Source organism: Mustela putorius, unplaced genomic scaffold (genome assembly GCF_011764305.1).
Source record: "Mustela putorius furo isolate JIRA1106 unplaced genomic scaffold, ASM1176430v1.1 tig00000174_pilon_pilon_pilon, whole genome shotgun sequence".
In the NCBI taxonomy this organism is placed as follows: domain Eukaryota; kingdom Metazoa; phylum Chordata; class Mammalia; order Carnivora; family Mustelidae; genus Mustela; species Mustela putorius.
Window position 1 is genome coordinate 622,348 of NW_025421304.1, and position 18,657 is coordinate 641,004.

Below are 18,657 nucleotides of genomic sequence, written 5' to 3' on the forward strand. Positions count from 1 at the left end.
GCTGGCCACATACCTCACAATGTCTAAAATCACGAGCATCTGCACCCTCATTTAAGGATTCAGAAACCAAATAAAGCTTTGTTGAGATATGCTAAATATTCTGCTCTGATACAGGCATCTATACTTGGCTTGACACTGTCAGAATATTAATCATGTTTTACAGTATGTATGAAGGGCCAGTCTCTCCTCGATCTGAAACCAAGCCAAATGTAGGTGATTTTTTTCCCCAGATGAAGAGCCAGTTATGTCAAGAATTGACTATTTCTTTTGTTTCTTCACTGCTTTCAACATAGAGAATTTGTGTTTGAAATAAAAATAAAAATTTTAAAATTCCCAGCAAGTAAATGCTATGTATATACTGCTGGTTTTTATTATCTAAGTTAACATTGTGAGGAGAGGGTAAGCGAAGTATCATCTTAATTCAGTTTGGTTTGTGTATTAGTAAAGATAGTCTTCTATAAATGTTAGTATTTGGTCATAGACAATTTTTAAGTTGTTTCTATAGGTTGTGTCCTTCTCCCATTTGATTCTTATTTTAGAGAAACGGGAAAATAAGGAAAGGCCAAAGAAGAATACAAAAGATAGCAACATATCTTAACAACCAGATTTGTTACCACCATATTTGCTTTCATTCTTTCATTTTTTAATTAAAGAAATTTTACAGATAAATATAACAATTCCATCTAAACCTCTCTCACTTCCACCAAGGCAACCAATGTCATAAATGAATATATGACCAACACACAGTACTGTTCTTTGCATTATTTTATTAAACTTATACAAATGTTACATCTTTTCATTGTACATTTTGCTTTTTTTTCTCTCAATATTTATATTGTGATCTAGGTACTATATGTAAAATTTGTACCTTCTAAATACTGTATTCTATCATAACAATAATTACATGGTATTAATCTATCCTTCTACTAATGAGAATCTGTTATGTCCAATTTAGTGTAATACAAACCACGATGAACATAGAGATGTGTATCTTCGTGCCTTTATCTGTCTGCAATACACCAAAATAGAAACGACTATTTCATATTTATGTGTTCTTAGAGTGATCCAGTTACTCTAAAGTAATAAATCTATTTCATTTTCATCAGAGTTTTAGAATTTTGCTTTTTATATTCTAGTCTTCAATCTGGATTTTATTTGTATATATAGTATAAAGTAAACAACTGTCATTTTTTTGTTCAAATGAATCTTCTGTTTATTGAATAGGCCATTCTTTCTCCAATGACTTTTCAATAGCAATACCATACAAAAAATTTCCTTATCTCCTTTCTTCAATCCTTGTTTTGTTTCCACTGATTCATTTATTTAGCAAGAACACATTGTTTAGATACCAGCTTTAAATATGTGATGCTATCTGGTAAACTGTGTTTTCCTCTTGTTTTTCACTTGTTTCAGCTATTTGTGGTCCTTTATGTTCTCATACAAAATTTTAAACCAGTTTGTGAAATTCTTAAAATTTAGTGAAAACTTAGAATGGAAGTACCTTAAAGATTTGTGAATTTATATTTTTGAAAATGTGTTTTCAGACAGTGTTATTTTTCTCAGAATTTCAGGTCCTACTTTATGTTCTTCAAAATGTTTTTTGTAACTTTATATATATGTGTGTCTTGTAATGCTGTTGTGTTATCCTTAGACATTTTATATCAACACATTATCCAATTAACTATTTCCTGTGATATTTTTATAGTTTCTTCCTTCCCCCCAAATCTTCTTTTTCTTGCTTAACATACTGGCTACAAAAGGAGCTCAACTGTAATGCTGATATTCTCTTAGCAGACATCTTGTTTCATATTTTAATAAGAATCCTGAATAAATATCAACAGAGGTCTACCAAGGTTTTTGATGTTCAACTTATTTGTTACACAATTTGTCACGTTGTATAAGAATTCTCATGTTTCACAATTGTGTGACTTCTTCAAAAGGCTTTAGTGAAAGGAGATGCTAATTCTGAAGGCTTTTCCATCTTCACAATATTCACAGTGTTTCTATTTCTACTGAGTATGAATTCTCTGGTGTCTAACAAGGTGTGACTTTTGGCTAAAAGCCTTACCACACTCATTACAATGATAAGGCTTTTCACCTGTATGTTTTCTCATATGAAGTGTAAGAGATGAGATTTGAGAGAAGGCTTTTCCACATTTACTACAGTCAAAGGGTTTCTCACCTGTGTGACCTCGTATATGTATAGTAAGGGATGAGCTTTGGGAGAAGGCTTTTCCACATTTATTACATTCATAGGGTTTCTCACCTGTATGACCTCTCATGTGCACAATAAGAGAAGTTCTTTGAGAGAAAGCTTTTCCACATTCATTACATACATAGGGCTTCTCACCAGTATGACTTCTCATATGTAAATTGAGCAGTGAACACTGAGAGAAGGCTTTCCCACATTTATCACATTCATAAGGCTTTTCTCCGGTGTGACTTCTCAGATGAAGAGTAAGAGATGCAATTTGAGAAAAGGCTTTACCACATTCATTACAATCATAAGGCTTCTCTCCAGTGTGAACTTTCTGATGTGTAATAAAGTTTTGTTTTTGACTGAAGGCTTTACCACATTCATTACATTCATAGGGTTTCTCTCCAGAATGAATTTTTTCATGGGCAATGAGATTTGATTTCTGGCTAAACGCTTTGCCACATTCCTTACATATGTAGGGTTTTTCTCCAGTGTGAATTCTCTGGTGTCTAACAAGATTTGACATCTGAATGAAAGCTTTCCCACATTCATTACATTCATAAGGTTTCTCTCTAGTATGAATCTTCTGGTGTGTAATGAAGTTCTTCTTGTGGCTGAAGGCTTTTCTACATTCCTTACATTCATAAGGTTTTTCACCAGTATGACTTCTCATATGTACAGTAAGGGCTGAACTTTGAGAGAAGGATTTTCCACATTCATTACATTCATAGGGTTTCTCACCTGTATGAATTCTTACATGTATAATAAGCATAGAAAACTGAGAGAAGGCTTTTCCACATTTATCACACTTGTAAGGTTTTTCTCCTGTGTGACTTCTCATATGAAGTGCAAGGGATGCAATTCGAGGGAAGGCTTTACCACATTCATTACATGCATAAGGTTTCTCCCCAGTATGAACTTTCTGATGTGCAGTGAGGCTTTGCTTCTGGCTGAATGCTTTCCCACACTCATTACATTCATATGGTTTCTCTCCAGTATGAATTTTTTCATGATCAATGAGATTTGATTTCTGGCTGAACGATTTCCCACATTCCTTACATGCATAGGGTTTCTCCCCAGTATGGATTCTTTGATGTCTAATGAGATTTGACATTTTAATGAAAGCTTTCCCACATTCATTACAATCATAAGACTGCTCCCTACTATGAATTTTATGATGTTTAATGAGTTTTTCCTTGTGGCTGAAAGCTTTTCTACACTTTTTACATTCATAAGGTTTCTCTCCAGTATGAATTCTCAGGTGTCTGATGAGGTCCAAAGTTTGACTGAATCCTTTCCCACAATGATTACACTTAAAGGGAGTTACTGCAAGATGGGATGGATTAATGCAAAATGATTTCATAGGTTCATTAAATTCAGAATGTTCCTTTCTTATAAGGATTCTATTATGATGACAGTCAAAATTATTATGTTCTAAACAATTTCCAAACAAGTCATATTCATAGAGATTGTGACTGGAAGGAAAAAAGTCCAAATTAAGAGAAAATGCATTTGCAAATTTCTTATGACATTCATTGACTTTTTCTTCAGTCAGTGTTTTTGTGTATTTATCTTCAAATTGTGTCAAAAGTCTGTCCTGGATTTTCTGATGCTCAATCCCCCACATTTCTCCTAAAACAGATTGCAAATAAGTATCACTTGAAAAATTTTCCAATATTGTAAAATGAAGAAAATTTCAGGAAATATGCTATCATGGGATTGATTCTTGGTTTACGGTTTAGTTCCCCATTATAAAGCAAATTTCAGGTGTGTAGATCTCCTATTTTTGAAGCTTTGGGAGATCCCAGGAAAAATATGAGTAGAGGAAAATAGGAATACAAATAGCTTTGATTGTGTTTATAAATGGGATCTGAAACAAAACAGATGAACTGCCGGATAAATAAAAGGGAGAGTGCAGAATGTACAAACAAAGTAAGAAAAAATGACAGAGGAAAAAAATAGGAAGTTAATTATAAAACTATTTTGTAGGACTCTATTAAAATAAGCTTTTACAAACTGCTTAACATAAATTTCTGGAAAATGCAAATTACCAAAACTGACCCTGTAAGAGGTAGAAAACCTGTATGAACCAACTTTCACAAAATAATGGAAAAATATGACAAAGCAATCCCATAAAAACAAATCCAAAAGGCCCACCGAGATCCACATGGGAATTTGAACATTTAGGGGACATTCGCTTTCATGATTTGCAAAAACGTTATAAATATAGAAAAAGAGAATTTCCCATTTTTGTGTGTGTAAAATGTAACAATACCAAAACATGAAAAAGATAACAAAAAAACAAACTACACACCAACTTCACTTATGAATATCAATGTAAAAATTCTACCTAAAACATCAAAATAACCCAGAAGGAAAAAAAAAGTGACTTCGAGAACATTAAATATGTTACATCATATTTGTGTAGGTTTTAAGGTACAGAAGTATGTTTTACTATTAGGAAAATCTATTTTACTGTTTTTTAACTATTTTACTATTTTTACTATCTATTTTACTATTAGAAAAATCTACTTCTAAAATCTAATCATTTTCAAAGATATTTTTAAAAATGATAAAACTAAACATCAATTTTCCACAATGAAACTTTCAAAAAATGGGAATACTTATTTAACTTGGGAAAAAGTACAGTGCAACTTCAACAGCACTATATTTAATAAGAAAAATCTACCCCCAGCCAAAAAAAGCCCAAAAAGGAAAAATCCCAAAGCACTGACATAATAAAAAGTACTATCAGCACTATTATTACAGTACTGTGTAGTGCCCTGAGAGACAAATCAGAGGTAGAAAATGTGGAAAGGAAAGGTAAGATTAACATTTTTGTCAAGAATAAAACAATTTACATGCAAGATCAAAAGTGAAAAATTATTATAAAAGTAAAATCATTAAATTCATTGTATTTTAGAAATTGTTTCAATAACATTCATAAATACAAAGAACTATTTAGAAAACATAACAAAAGACTATACTTACAATCACAACAAAAATATGAAAAAATATGGGAATTTAATAAGATCCCAAGATTTTCAGAAAATTAAAATGTGCACACAGATTTGATCAAATGGAAAGGTGCTACAGGTTGAATTGTGTGTACTGCAAAAAAGATATGTTGAAATCCTAACTCCCAGTACCTCAGAATGTGAAGTTAGTTGGAAAAAGGGTCACTGCAGATGCAATTAGTTAAAATGAGGTCATACCAGAGTAGGTAGCTCATAATCTGACTGGTGTTCTGACACAAAGGATGCAATGTGAACAGACAAACACAGGGAGAACAACATGTGAGAATAAAGACATAGGCTGGCCTTGTGCCATTGCAAGCCAAGGAATGTCTAGGGCTGCTAGAAGCTGAAAGAGGGAAGAAAGGATCCTTCCTCTATAGATTTCAGAGGGAGCATGGCCTGGCAACACCTTGATTTAGGATTTCTAGCCTCCAGAACTGTGAGAATAAATTCCTGTTATTCTAAGCCACCCAGTTTGTGGTACTTCATTATGGCAGCCCTAGGAAACTAAGAAAATCACATTGCTGGAAAAGAACATTCAACCACAAAAATGACGTTTATTCACAAGCTAACCTATCAATGTAATTTCATTAAAAATATTTGAAAATACAGGTTACATACAGCTCAAAGGAAAATGATGCTAGGGGTTACCACCTTAGGAAATGTGTAAGAGAAGAGCTATTTTTCAATATGTATCCTTTTGTACTTTAGAGCTTTTATACTATAAGCATGTATTATGTATTTTAAAAAGTAAGTAAAATTGTTCTGAGTACTGCACTAATAAAGTGAGAACAAACAATGGGCAGATAAAAACTCAATCAAAGGGTTGGAACATAAAATTGGAAGAGCCTACTTAGCATGACTGGATAGGGAGTAGGTAAAGTGAGCAGAAGGGAAAACAACGAGGGAGAAATTAAGCTTAAATATGGTATAATAAATACATGAATTTATTTCATCCAACCCAAAATCACACCAATGTGAGATAAAGAAAAACGCATAAACTAACAAAGACAATTTCTTGGAAGACCATTCTCTTAAAAAATGGAAGCAGAAATGCTGTCAAGTCAGGAACATGAGGCAGAGGATACAAAATAAAGGAACTGCCTCAAGCACAGAGTAACTACAAACCTACCTACTTACTGAAGGATAACATTCAGTTCCCTGTTGCTGCTTAGCTCCGAGGTTGGAAAATGGAGATTTTTCTCCCTCTCTGCCAGACTGATAATAAAGGAAGGGAAAATTCCTGTGCAACTGTAAAGCAGGTAAACTTAAGAGACTTGGTTGCACATTACACATGTAAAAGGGCAAAATACTAGCCTTTTGGGTAACTTAGGAGAAAAAGAGAAGTCCCATTAAGCAAATGATGTTGAAGGTCAGATTAGGCTGCCAAAGTACATCCAAAGAGAAATGAAAAAGAATTTGATTCCACAACAATAAAGGGCTTCAATATGAAAAACAGATGTATTCATATACAAGAATTGGTAAACTTTTTTCTTAACGTGTCAGATAGTAAATGTTTTAGGCTTTGTGGGTCATACAGTCTTTGATGCAACTATTCAAGTTTGCCATTATAATGTGAAAGCAATCCTACACAAGATGTAAATGACTGGGTGTGGCTATGTTTTAATAAAACTGTATTTTCAAAAATAAGAGGCAGGCTTACAAACCATAGTATAGTTTTCTGATGATCCCTGTTCTAGATCAGAGTACTCATTTTCTTTCCCTAACATTACCCTTTATTTAAAAAGCAAGTCAAGGAAGAACTAGCCTACCACTAAAAATGAGAAGGGGCTAAAACCAGATCTATAAGATGTATTACAAAAGAAAAAACATAAAAGAAACATGATATAAAGAAAGCAGAAAAAAGGCACCAGCTAAAACAATTATGGCACACAGTAAATGAAAATGTTGGCTATTTCCACAAATGGCAAAGCTTAATGATAATAAATCTATAAATCAAGAGCTGAAAATATAAACAAATGAGGTGAAAATAAGAAAACAGAAAGGGATAGGTGAAAAAAATAAGTGGTAGAACCAAGGAAAGAAATAGAAGAGAAAAATAAAACCAAGCAAAATGAAGAATACCATGCAAATGTGGGGGGAAAGAGACTAGGTAGTACTTTTAGTATTGAAATTATGGTACAGTAGCCTCACAGTGAAGAATAAGCTAATGGTAAAACAAATTCTGATGCATCACTGGGCTTATATAAAGTAGCATAAATCTCCAAGACCACCACAACACACTCCACCAACCACACCTGAATACCATACACTAAAAAATGAATAAAACAAGTATTAGGCAAAATCAGGTCTGCAAGAGGGTTTTAGAAAGCAAGTGGGAAGATGAATTTGACTTGACTTCCTAGACAAATGAAAGCCTATTAAGTGAAGCATAAGCTTCGGGCCAGGAATAAGGAAAAGAAGATCAACTGAGGTTCCTACAAAAAGCCAGAATATTCAAAGAATGGTCAACTGGTCTTCACTTGGTAATGGCTGTTGGCATCTATCAGAAGCACATAGGAATCATCTTTGGAAGAATGCAACCGCAATTTAGGACAACAAGATTATTGCAAAAAGGTTTAAAAATGCTGAATTCACAATCAGCAGTCATCAAGCATGTGAAAAATCAAATACAATAAGCAAATCATTAAAACAATATATTTAAACCTGAGGACATAAAATATTAGAATTGTCAGATACAAAAAACAGAACAGCTACATAGAATATCTTGAAAAAAGCAAAGGATAAAAACACAAACATGAACAAGCCACAGAAATCAGGGGTGAGAAAGACATAGGAGAAAAAAAGCCAAAAAAAAAAAGAAAAGCAAATGAGATAAAAGATGAATAGACACAGTTGAAGACGGAATGAGTAAATCTGAAGATATCTAAGGTAATTACTGAGAACTCAACACAGAAAGGGAGACACAAAATAGTAAAGGAAATGAAAAAAAATATGAAGGAAAAAAGATCTAGCCTCTGTCTTTAGGAGTCCCAGAAGGAGATGTAGAGAGAATGAAGGAAATCAATATCTGATGATGTTGGCTAAGAAATCTACAGCGTTAAGGAAGACAAAAATAAGAGCATCATGGGAAATGTTATACTAATAGATTGGAAAATACAGATGAAATAGACTACCTTGGAACATCAGTGTATAGTAAAACTTTACAGATACAGAGCAAACAAGTATTTATGGAAATTAAGTTGTTCAACTCTGTAAAAATTAATTTGAAAACCAGAATTAAGTAGGTAATTTTCTAGAACAATATAACCTATTACCAAAAACTAATGCCAAAAGATACAAAACACCTATAGAGAACAGTATAAAGTAACAATGGATAAAAGCTGTCAAGAGCACTTTACCTCAATAACCCACAAGGTCCAAACAGGTGAACAAGTACGATAAACCAAAATTTTAAGGGAGTTATATGCTATTACAAGTACTCCAGAAGAAGGAGAAATGGCTTTAAATTCTAATTATAAACCAGTGTAACAATGCATCCAAAGCCTGAAAAAGTTTGAACAATTATTTAAATTCATAGTAAAAATGTAAGCATGAGTAATTACGAAGAAGTATGAAGACATAATTCACCTATATACATGAATGAAAAAATCATAGGATAATCTCTTGTAAGGAAAGATTATTTTAACTAAATGAACATTAAAAAAAAACTTAAGGTTCCAAAAGTACCTCAAAGAGGAATGTCCAACTGTGAAAAAATACTGGAAAAAGATACAAAAGATAAAAGGCTTCTCACATCAATATAGTCATATGAATTAAAAATTCAACAGATAAACAGGCAAAAGACATAGGCCATTTATAAAGAAATACAGAGCTTAAACATATGAAAACATCCTCGATTTCACTCATAATAAAGGAAATACAAATTCAAACAAACATGAATTGTTTTTCACCTATCAAATTGGGAAAGTTTTTAAAAATGCTAAGACTATGTCGGCAGAAATCCCTGGTAGAAATAAAAATGTAGTTTCTTTGGAGAGCAAAAAAAGACTTGGCACTATCTACTACCAAATTAGAAATATATGCACATATGTGTATATACATATTGCCTATATGTGTATGTATATGTATGTGGGTCTATGTGTGTGTATAAATACATGTGCAGACAACTGTGTGCACAAATACATGGCAAATGCAGCAGAAAAATAAAACTATGAGAAAAGTATCACTGACTTGAAAACTTACTGAGTAAAACAGCTGTAGCCATTACTGAAGTATGAAAGCAAAAGCTAAAAATACAGTGGGAAATGTAACTAAGTACAAAATAAAATACTAAGGCATTTATAATAGAAGGAAGAAAATAAAGTTTTTAACATAAATGTCAACAGTTTAGTTGAACAACTGGTTATGTGAATATGCGAATGCAAAATGAAAGAATCCTATGTAACAAAGTGGGCAGAGAGACTGAAGATGCTAGAAACAGAATGATTGTCAAAGTAAAGCTGGAAATGAATTAGGAAATGCTAACACACAGATAAAAAGGCCAACTAATCCTTTAAGTTCTGTGGAAAGAAGAATGTTATCTAGAAAAGACATCTTAGGTTAGTAAATTATTCACATAGACTATTATTACTTAAAAGTCTACAGTCTCTAGGAAAATATATTTGGAGAACATTTCAGAGGGGTCAACTAGTCATGGGTTAACCATTAAAGAGTTCTGGCCCCACCTCACCTGTCTGTTCCCTCCCTAACTAACCTGGATAGTGTCTCCTTAACACTTCTTCCTCCACCACCCAAGGCTCCTCTTCTTGCTCCAACTTGAAAATCACATCAGGTTTGGTAAATGGACAGCCTGTCAAGGGAAGTAACATAAGATTTGGGCATAAACACCAGGAACAAAAAAATCATTCAACATCTCAGAACACTAAAAAAAAAAAATTGTTTTAAATCATTCAAGAATTGACACTGGCCCAGGGACCAGGCTTTCTGAAGGACAAGGACATGGTTTGTGGGGATGCTGCCCCTGAAACATAAGGGGGATGACCATTTGTTTTGAAAGCTGCAGCACATATATACATGTAAGCAAAGGCACCTCAAGGCGAAACCAGTCTAACATTTAAAGGTTCCACACATTTCAGAAATTTGGGGGAAAAGTATTTTACTCCCAGAATTTGAGTTATACAAGAAACTACCCTTACCCACTGTGATTAAGTTGTTATAGTTTTCTAGCATCACATTCCGGTACAGGTTCCTCTGAGCAGGATCCAACTGCTGCCACTCTTCCTGGGTGAAGTCAATAGCCACATCTTTGAATGTCACTGTTCCCTGTAACAACATACTCCTACTTAATCTGAAGTCATCCATTTTAAATGATGTAGAAAACATACTGAACCATGTTCTCAGAGTATCCAAAGGTAAGAGATTATTTAAAATTTTATGGGGTTTTGTTATTTTCTAAACAAACAACAACATAAAAAACCCAACATATTAACAACATTCTATCAGTCTGTGTTCATTCACAGAATCAGCAAGCATGTATGTTAAATACCTACCATAGGTTTAAAGAGATCTTCGGCACCAAATTATACTGAGTGTGGAAAATGGGAGGAATATAAAACTTTACTACTTGGGAACTCACTAGATGCTTGTGACTCATTAAGGTAGGCAAAGATGAAAACTGGATTTGGGTGGAAGCAGAAATAGGGAGAGAATGATATACACAATTTTGAAGTACAGTAGCAGCTGGATGTATTGTTCATTAGATCAAGAGAAATTTAGAAAAATGAGGATGTTTTGTTCATAAGCCTATAATAAGTGTATGCAGCCATGAAAATGGGAAAATGAGAAATGCTAACTTTGTTAGCAAACAACAGATAAATAAAAACAATTAAAAAAAGATTAACAAAGTTTTTTAAATGGTCTGAACCAGAATCACAACTAGAAGCATGAGAAAAGAGTATCAAGGGACGCCTGGGTGGCTCAGTTGGTTAAGCAGCTGCCTTCGGCTCAGGTCATGATCCCAGCGTCCTGGGATCAAGTCCCGCATCGGGCTCCTTGCTCCGCAGGGAGCCTGCTTCTCCCTCTGACTCTGCCTTCCACTCTGTCTGCCTGTGCTCGCTCTCACTCTCTCTCTCTTACAAATAAATAAATAAATAAAATCTTTAAAAAAAAAAAAAAAAGAGTATCAAGAAAGCTTTAGAGTAAGTTCAGAAATGAGGTACCAGTGACAAGTTTTATGAGAGCAATATGATTTGTATATAGAAATATAATGCAATCTTCCTAGTTAAAAACTATATCAAGAACTAATGATGGGGCGCCTGGGTGGCTCAGTGGGTTAAAGCTGCTGCCTTTGGCTCGGGTCATGATCTCAGGGTTCTGGGATCGAGTCCCGCATCGGGCTCTCTGCTCAGCAGGGGGCCTGCTTCCCTTCCTCTCTCTGTGATCTCTTCCCTTCCTCTCTCCTACTGTGATCTCTCTCTGTCAAATAAATAAATAAAATCTTAAAAAAAAAAAGAACTAATGATGTACTATACAGTGGCCAAATGAACATAATAAAAAATAATAATACCTGAATAATAATAAAATATAAAAATAATAATAAAAAACCTGAAATGTTCAAAAGATTAACAGAGGAAAAAAATCTTCAACAGCAACAGAACAAAGAGGTCTGTCCAAACTTGCTACCCTTTGAGGAATTTCTATGAGAGACTGGGTGAGATGAAATCACCAGGAGCTAATTCACAATCCATGTTTTTAAGAATTTATTTGTAGATCTAAAAGGACCCTATGAATATGAACATCTACTAACACAAAGGGTTCAGAGTAGGCTGTAGGATTGAAATCCTCTTTTGGAATCCTTTCTAATAAGTATCAAGACCTTTGAAATAAACAGGTTTAAGAAACCAAAGGCCATATGCCTGAATAAGATATCTCTCATTTGTTTCCCTGACTCAACAACTTGATTTCCATCTATGGACAAAAGTGCTTTTGTGGGAGCTGTCAGAGCACCATACACCAAGAGGCTAAGGAGGAGACTCGCCTACTCATGCTTGGGGTAACAGGCATTTAAGAGCTCAGCTCTAGGTGTGGATTTTGTAATGACCCATGAACCAATCTACCCCTCTTGGCTGAGGTCCTGGACCTTTGGAAAATACTGTCTTAGACAATCACCCATGAATAAGAGAACTTTTGTTCTCTTATGTCCCAGCATATTGCTGAAAGAAAAAAAAATATGAGTTTGGACTTATCACAGGGGATAAGAAGAACAGTGTGATTTTACTCACATCACCTATCTCCCAAGGTAGCACAGTTTAGGACCATGAGGGATGTTCATGGCCAATGAACTTATCCATGGAGGAAAGTGAGAATGTATGAGTGAGCACTTGGTTTCCTAGCTGCGTGGGATAGAGCCAAAGTGGCTTATTTCTCTTTCACTGCATCCAGAGTACTTAATTCTGAGCTGCATGCCTGGAGGGTAGAATGAGTCTGGGAGAATAGCAGATAAAGAATCTCTTAAGGTATTAAAGGGATCCAGATCTTACTGTGTTGCAAACTCCACTAAGAAGACTGCTCATGAGCTGCTCCATGTTTTTTGCCTACAGATCCCCCTCACCCGTGGGCACCCTCAGAGTTCTGCAGACCTCATCTCCACAAACTCCCACCCCACAGCAGAGATCCAGTCTGAATGCAGGCAAGGAAGAGACCAGAAACGTGAGTTTTAGTGCTGCCTTTGGAAAAACAAGGAGGCTGTCAGCAAGCAACCTAGTGTGCTGTAGGATGAAGAGAAGGTAGACAAGCTTAAGAATTCTGCTACAAGAAAAAGCTTAAGAATTCTGCTACAAGAAAAAGCAAGAACAGTGGGGCAGGTGTATTAATAGAAGTTCTAAGAAAGCCTCAGAATCCCTAGCAGTGCTGATGAAAGTTATTTCTTTCCTTCAGGAGAGAAATTAACTACTTTCAAGTAGTTAATGACTGGAGGATGTGAGAGCTACTTCAGATGTGAAGATAGCAAGGCAGAAACTTCAAGGAATATGAAGAAAATCAAGGAAACATGATACTGCCAAAGGATCACAATAATCTATCAGTAACTGATCTCAAAGACATGGAAATGTGATTTTCCCAGTAAATATTTCAAAGTAGCTGTTTTAAGGAAACCCAAAGAGCTACAAAAAACACAGAAACATATATTGATATTAGGAAAACAGACATGAACAAAATCAAAATTTCTCAGAGAAATCATAAAAAAGAACCAAACATTCTGGAGCAGAAGAATATAATAAATGAAACAAAAATGCACTAAAGAGCATCAACAACACAAAGGATTAAGCAGAAGAAAGAATCTGTGAGTTAGAAGACAGAACTATAAATTATCTGTTCAGAGAAGAAAAAAAGAGTGAAGTCTACATGAATCATGGTGCATCATCAAACAAAACTATATTCACATTATGAAAATCTCAGAATGTGAAGACTGAGAAAAAAAGGCAGAAAGCCTATTTAAAGAAATAATGCCTGAAAACTTCCAAATCTGGAGATTGTATTATCTAAGTTCATAAAGCTCACAACTCTTGAGATCAAGAGCTGAAGCATACTCTACTGACAGAGCCAACCAGGTACCCACCACTGTATACTTTAAACTAACACAATATTATATGTAAATTATATCTCAATAAAGCTGAAAAATATTTTTTTAAAAAGCAAAGTGCCAAAGTTTTAAGATCCTGAAATTCAGGGAGTTCTTGGGAATTCTCTTTAATGGGGTTAATCACCAACCTAAGCTTGAACAAAGCACCTGGTTAAGAAGTAGGGCCGAGGAGAAAACACAATGCAGAAAGCTGGTCCTAGCATAATAGTTTCACTAATCACATAGAAGGACAGAACCATGTAAGATGAATTCTTGATAATACTGCCTCAGCCTCATATTTCTCCTAAGATGGATCAATAAACTAGTAAATAAAATTTAAAAACAAACACCACAGATTTGGCAAGAAAATCCTAACTGCACCCAACTCAAGAGTGAGAGAATTCAAAAAGAAATAATTAAATCATCTTGAAAATACTGAATATAATTTTGCAAATGTGAAAATAGCCTAAAAATGAGAAATCTAGACCTTATATACATAAATCTCCAGATTTAAAAGTTTCTATTTTATTTATTTATTTGTCAGACAGAGGATGCAGGACTTGAACCCAGGGCCCTGGGATCATGACCTCAGCTGAAGGCAGACACTTAACTGAGTCCCCCAGGCGACCCTAAAAGTTGATGTTTTAAACATAAATAATGGGGGCGCCTGGGTGGCTCAGTGGGTTAAAGCCTCTGCCTTCGGCTCAGGTCATGATCTCAGGGTCCTGGGATCGAGTCCCGCATCGGGCTCTCTGCTCAGTGGGGAGCCTGCTTCCTCCTCTCTCTCTGCCTGCCTCTCTGCCTACTTGAGATCTGTCAAATAAATAAATAAAATCTTAAAAAAAAAACATAAATAATGAAGCAGGCAAACACTAACCCTATCTACCCTGCTAGCACTGCCTGCCCCAACCCGACATCCCCCTGCCAACCTTCCCCACCCAACTCATCCACCTCAGTAGGCATTCCTCTAAAGCAGCTCCTACCTCCTTACCCTTGGCAGGTAGCCTTGGACAGAAATGTGCCACTCCCAATGGATTCCTGCTCTGGGGAGGAGGACCGATAACAGCACACACCAGTGCACATGCAGTTCCTGAAGCAGGGTCTCTTACATGAAGCAGGGTCTCTTAGTTGGTTGTACAGGGAGCAAACCCTGCCCTTCAGTGCACCTGCAGCTGTGACAGAGAGGCTAATTGTAGACAGGTAGGCTAAAAGTTTGCCCTACCCACCAATAAGCACATGTTGGTGGTAGCCAGGCCCCCTCCACAACTCAGGGAGCAAATTCTGCTCAATATGCCCACAAAAAGCAAAGCAGGGAGTGCCTTGGTGGCTCAGTCAGTTAAGTGTCTCCCTGCTCAAGCCTGCTTCTCTCTCCCTCTACCACATCCCGTTTGTGCTTTCTCTCTCCCTGTCAAATAATTTAAAAAAAAAAAAAAAAAAGCAAATCGGGTCATTGCAGCTGGCTTGGCTGAAGGCAAATACAGTTCAGGCACAAGAGGAGGGAGCATGAAACCTACACAGGGGACACCAGTGGAGTACCTGGTTCTGGTCACCAGTAGGGATTGCATTACATGGAACCACAGGACCTCTTCTACATAAGCCTCAACTTTCAAGACCAGGAGATGTAGCTCACCTACATAGTACACAAAAAACATACACAGAAAATCAGACAAAAGGAGATAGAAGAGTATGTCCCAAATGGAAGTACAAGACAAAATCAGAGTTAAAAAGCTAAACTAAATGGAGATAAGAAATATGCCTGAAAAAGAATTCAAAGTAATGATCATAAAGATTCTGACAGGACATGAGAAAAGAGTGGATGAACTCAGAATTCAGCAAAGGCATAGAAAATATGAAAAAGAACCAATCAGAGCTGAAGAATTCAACAACTGATATAAAAAAATACTAGAGGACATTAACAGATTAGAGGATGCAGAAGAATGGATCAGTGATCTGGAAGAAATGAAATGAAATGAATGCAAAATAAAAATAATGAGGAGGAGGAGGAAGTGGAAGAGGAGGAGAAAAAGAAAAGAAAGAAGAAAAGTGAAGAAGAAAGATATAAGAAAGAAGCAGATGCAGAAGAAGAATAGGTTAAGGGAACTCTGCAACGTCATTAAGAGAAATAACATTTGTATTACAGATATCTGAGAAGGAATGGGGGTAGGGCAGAAAACTTCAAAGAAATAATAGCTGAAAACTTCCCTACTGTGGGGAAGGAAACAGCCATGTCCAGGAGCTGCAGAGAGCCCCAAACAAGATGACCCCAAGTAGGTCCACACCAAGACACACAATTACAATGGAAAAAACCTGATACAGAGAGAAGTTTAAAGCAGCAAAAGACAAGAAAAGTTACATAACAAGGGAAACCTCAGAAAGTTATTAGATGATTTTTCAGCAGAAACTTTGCAGGCCACAAGAAAGTGGCAAGAAATATTCAAAGTGCTGAAAGGGAAAAACCTACAACCAAGAATACTCTATCCAGCAAGGTTATCATTCAGAATAAAAAGAGAGATAAAGAGTTTCCCAGACCAAAAAAAAAAAAAAAAAAAAAAAAAAAAAAAAAGTTAAAGGAGCTCATCACCATTAAACCATCTCTATAAGAAATGTTAACAAGAAATCTTTAAGTGGGAAAAAAAGGCTAAAACTAGGGGTAAGGAAATTATCTAAGAAAAAAATTCACACGTAAAAGCAAATGTATAATAAAGGTAGTAGATTAATCACTTAAAAGGCCAGTACAGAAACTAAAACGTAAAAGTAGCAACATTGATTATATCTATGAAAGTTAGTCAAGGGACACAAAAGTAAAAGATGTAAAATATGACATCATTATATATATAAAATGTCGAGGCAGAGTAAACACTCAGATCTTTTAGAATGTGTTCAAACTTAAGCAACAACTTAATATACACTGCTATACACAAAAGATGTTATATATGAACCTAAAGATAACCACTAATCAAAAATCTATAATACATACACAAAAACTAAAGGGAAAAGACCCCAAGAATAAGACCAAGAAAAACCCCATCAAACCACACAGGAAGAGATCTATTTAAGAAAAAACAGAAGATCTAAAAGTAAGAAAACAACAAAATGGTAATAAGTACATACCTATCAATAATCCTTTAAATGTAATGACTAAATGCTCCAATCAGAAGACACAAGGTACTAAATGGATAAAAAACCCAATACCTATCTATATGCTATCTATAACAGATTCACTTCAGACCTAAGGAAACACAGAGACGGAAAATGAACAGATGAAAAAACATATGCCAGGATACCAATACTTATATAAACAGAACAGACTTAAAAAAAGACTAGCAAGAGACAAATAAGGGTACTGCATAATGATAAAGGGATAAATGCAAGTGGAGGATATAACAATTATAAATATCTACATACCCAATACATATATAAAAGACATTAACAGACATAGAGAAATTGAAATTGATAATAATACAGTAGTATTAAAAGGCTGTAACAACCCACTTAAACCAATGGATAGATCAATCAAACAAAAAATCAACAAGGAAACAGTGGCTCTGAATGACACATTAGACAAGATGGACCTGACAGATACATACAGAACATTACTTCCCCAAACAGCAGAATACACATTATGTTCAAGGGGGCATGAAAAATTCTCCAGGACAGATAATATTTAGACATCAAAAGAAGTCTCAATAAATATAAGAAGACTGAAATCACATAAAGCATCTTTTCTACCTCAATATGAAATGAAAACAGAAGAAAAAAACTGGGAAAAACAAACACATGGAGGCTAAACAACAGGTTATTAAACAACCAATGGGTCAAAAAAGAAGCCAATGAGGAAATTTAAAAATATATGGAGACAAATGAAAATGAAAACACTGCAGTCCAAAATTTGCGGGATTTTGAAAAAGCTGTTAGAAAAGAGTTTATTGTGATACCAGGCCTACGTTAAGAAACAAAATTCTCAAACAATCTAACCTTATACCTAGGAGTTTGGAAAACCACAACAAATGAAACCTAAAGCCAGCAGAAGAAAGGAAATGATAAAGATCAGAACAAAAATAAAGGATATAGAAACTAAAAGAACAACAGGAAAGATAATTGAAACCAGGAGCTGGGTCATTGAAAAAATTAATAAAATTGATAAACCTCTAGCTAAATTTACCACAGAAATCACAAATACATAAAATCACAAACCAGGGAGGAAAAATAACAATGAACACCACAGAAATACATATAATTATAGGAGAATTATTATGAAGACTATATGCCAACAAATTGGAGAATCTGGAAGAAATGGATAAATTCCTCCAACATATAAACTACCAAAACTAAAACAGGAAGAAATAGAAAACCTGGATAGTAAAACAAAAACAAAAACAGCAAAGAAGTCGAATCAGTAATCAAAAACTCCCAACAAAGTCCAGGGCCACATGCCTTCAGAGGTGAATTCTACTAAACATTTATTTTTTTTTAAGAGTTTATTTATTTATTTGAGAGAGACAGTGAGAGAGAGCATGAGCGAGGAGGTCAGAGAGAGAAGCAGACTCCCTGTGGAGCTGGGAGCCTGATGCGAGACTCGATCCCAGGACTCCAGGATCATGACCTGAGCCGAAGGCAGTTGTCCAACCAACTGAGCCACCCAGGCATCTCTCTACCAAACATTTAAAGAAGAGTTAATACCTATTCCTCTCAAACTATCCCAAAAAGTAGAAGAAGGAGGAAAACTTTCAAATTCATTATATGAGGCCAGCATTACCCTGAATCAGATAAAGTCATCATTAAAAAAGAGAACTACAGGCCAATATCCCTGATGAACATAGATGCAAAAATTCTCAACAAAATACAAGCAAACCAAATCCAAC

General features: G+C 35.2%; 1 protein-coding gene and 1 long non-coding RNA gene across 5 annotated transcripts in view; one reads left to right on the forward strand and one right to left on the reverse strand.

Annotated features, from left to right (window-relative positions):
• LOC123391028 overlaps positions 1-13,814 on the forward strand; it is a 62,848-nt gene extending 49,034 nt beyond the window's left edge. The window contains exons 4-5 of the long non-coding RNA XR_006605669.1: positions 12,777-12,885; positions 13,114-13,814. This is a non-coding gene — a long non-coding RNA (uncharacterized LOC123391028). The remainder of the gene's footprint in view (positions 1-12,776; positions 12,886-13,113) is intronic.
• Positions 748-18,657, reverse strand: part of ZNF569 (zinc finger protein 569) — a 50,214-nt gene continuing 32,304 nt past the window's right edge. Inside the window, exons 2-6 of one of the 4 annotated variants that reach the window (XM_045076525.1) lie at positions 15,332-15,425; positions 14,787-14,967; positions 10,374-10,500; positions 9,932-10,027; positions 748-3,829 (exon numbers count right to left, since the gene is read on the reverse strand). In XM_045076525.1, the coding sequence (XP_044932460.1) occupies positions 2,010-3,829; positions 9,932-10,027; positions 10,374-10,407 (1,950 nt within the window). In that variant the 5' untranslated portion in view covers positions 10,408-10,500; positions 14,787-14,967; positions 15,332-15,425 and the 3' untranslated portion in view covers positions 748-2,009. Of the gene's footprint in view, positions 3,830-9,931; positions 10,028-10,373; positions 10,501-14,778; positions 14,968-15,331; positions 15,426-18,657 lie in introns of all 4 variants that reach the window. The other 3 variants (XM_013062725.2, XM_013062726.2, XM_004764991.3) reach the window with 3 other exon arrangements.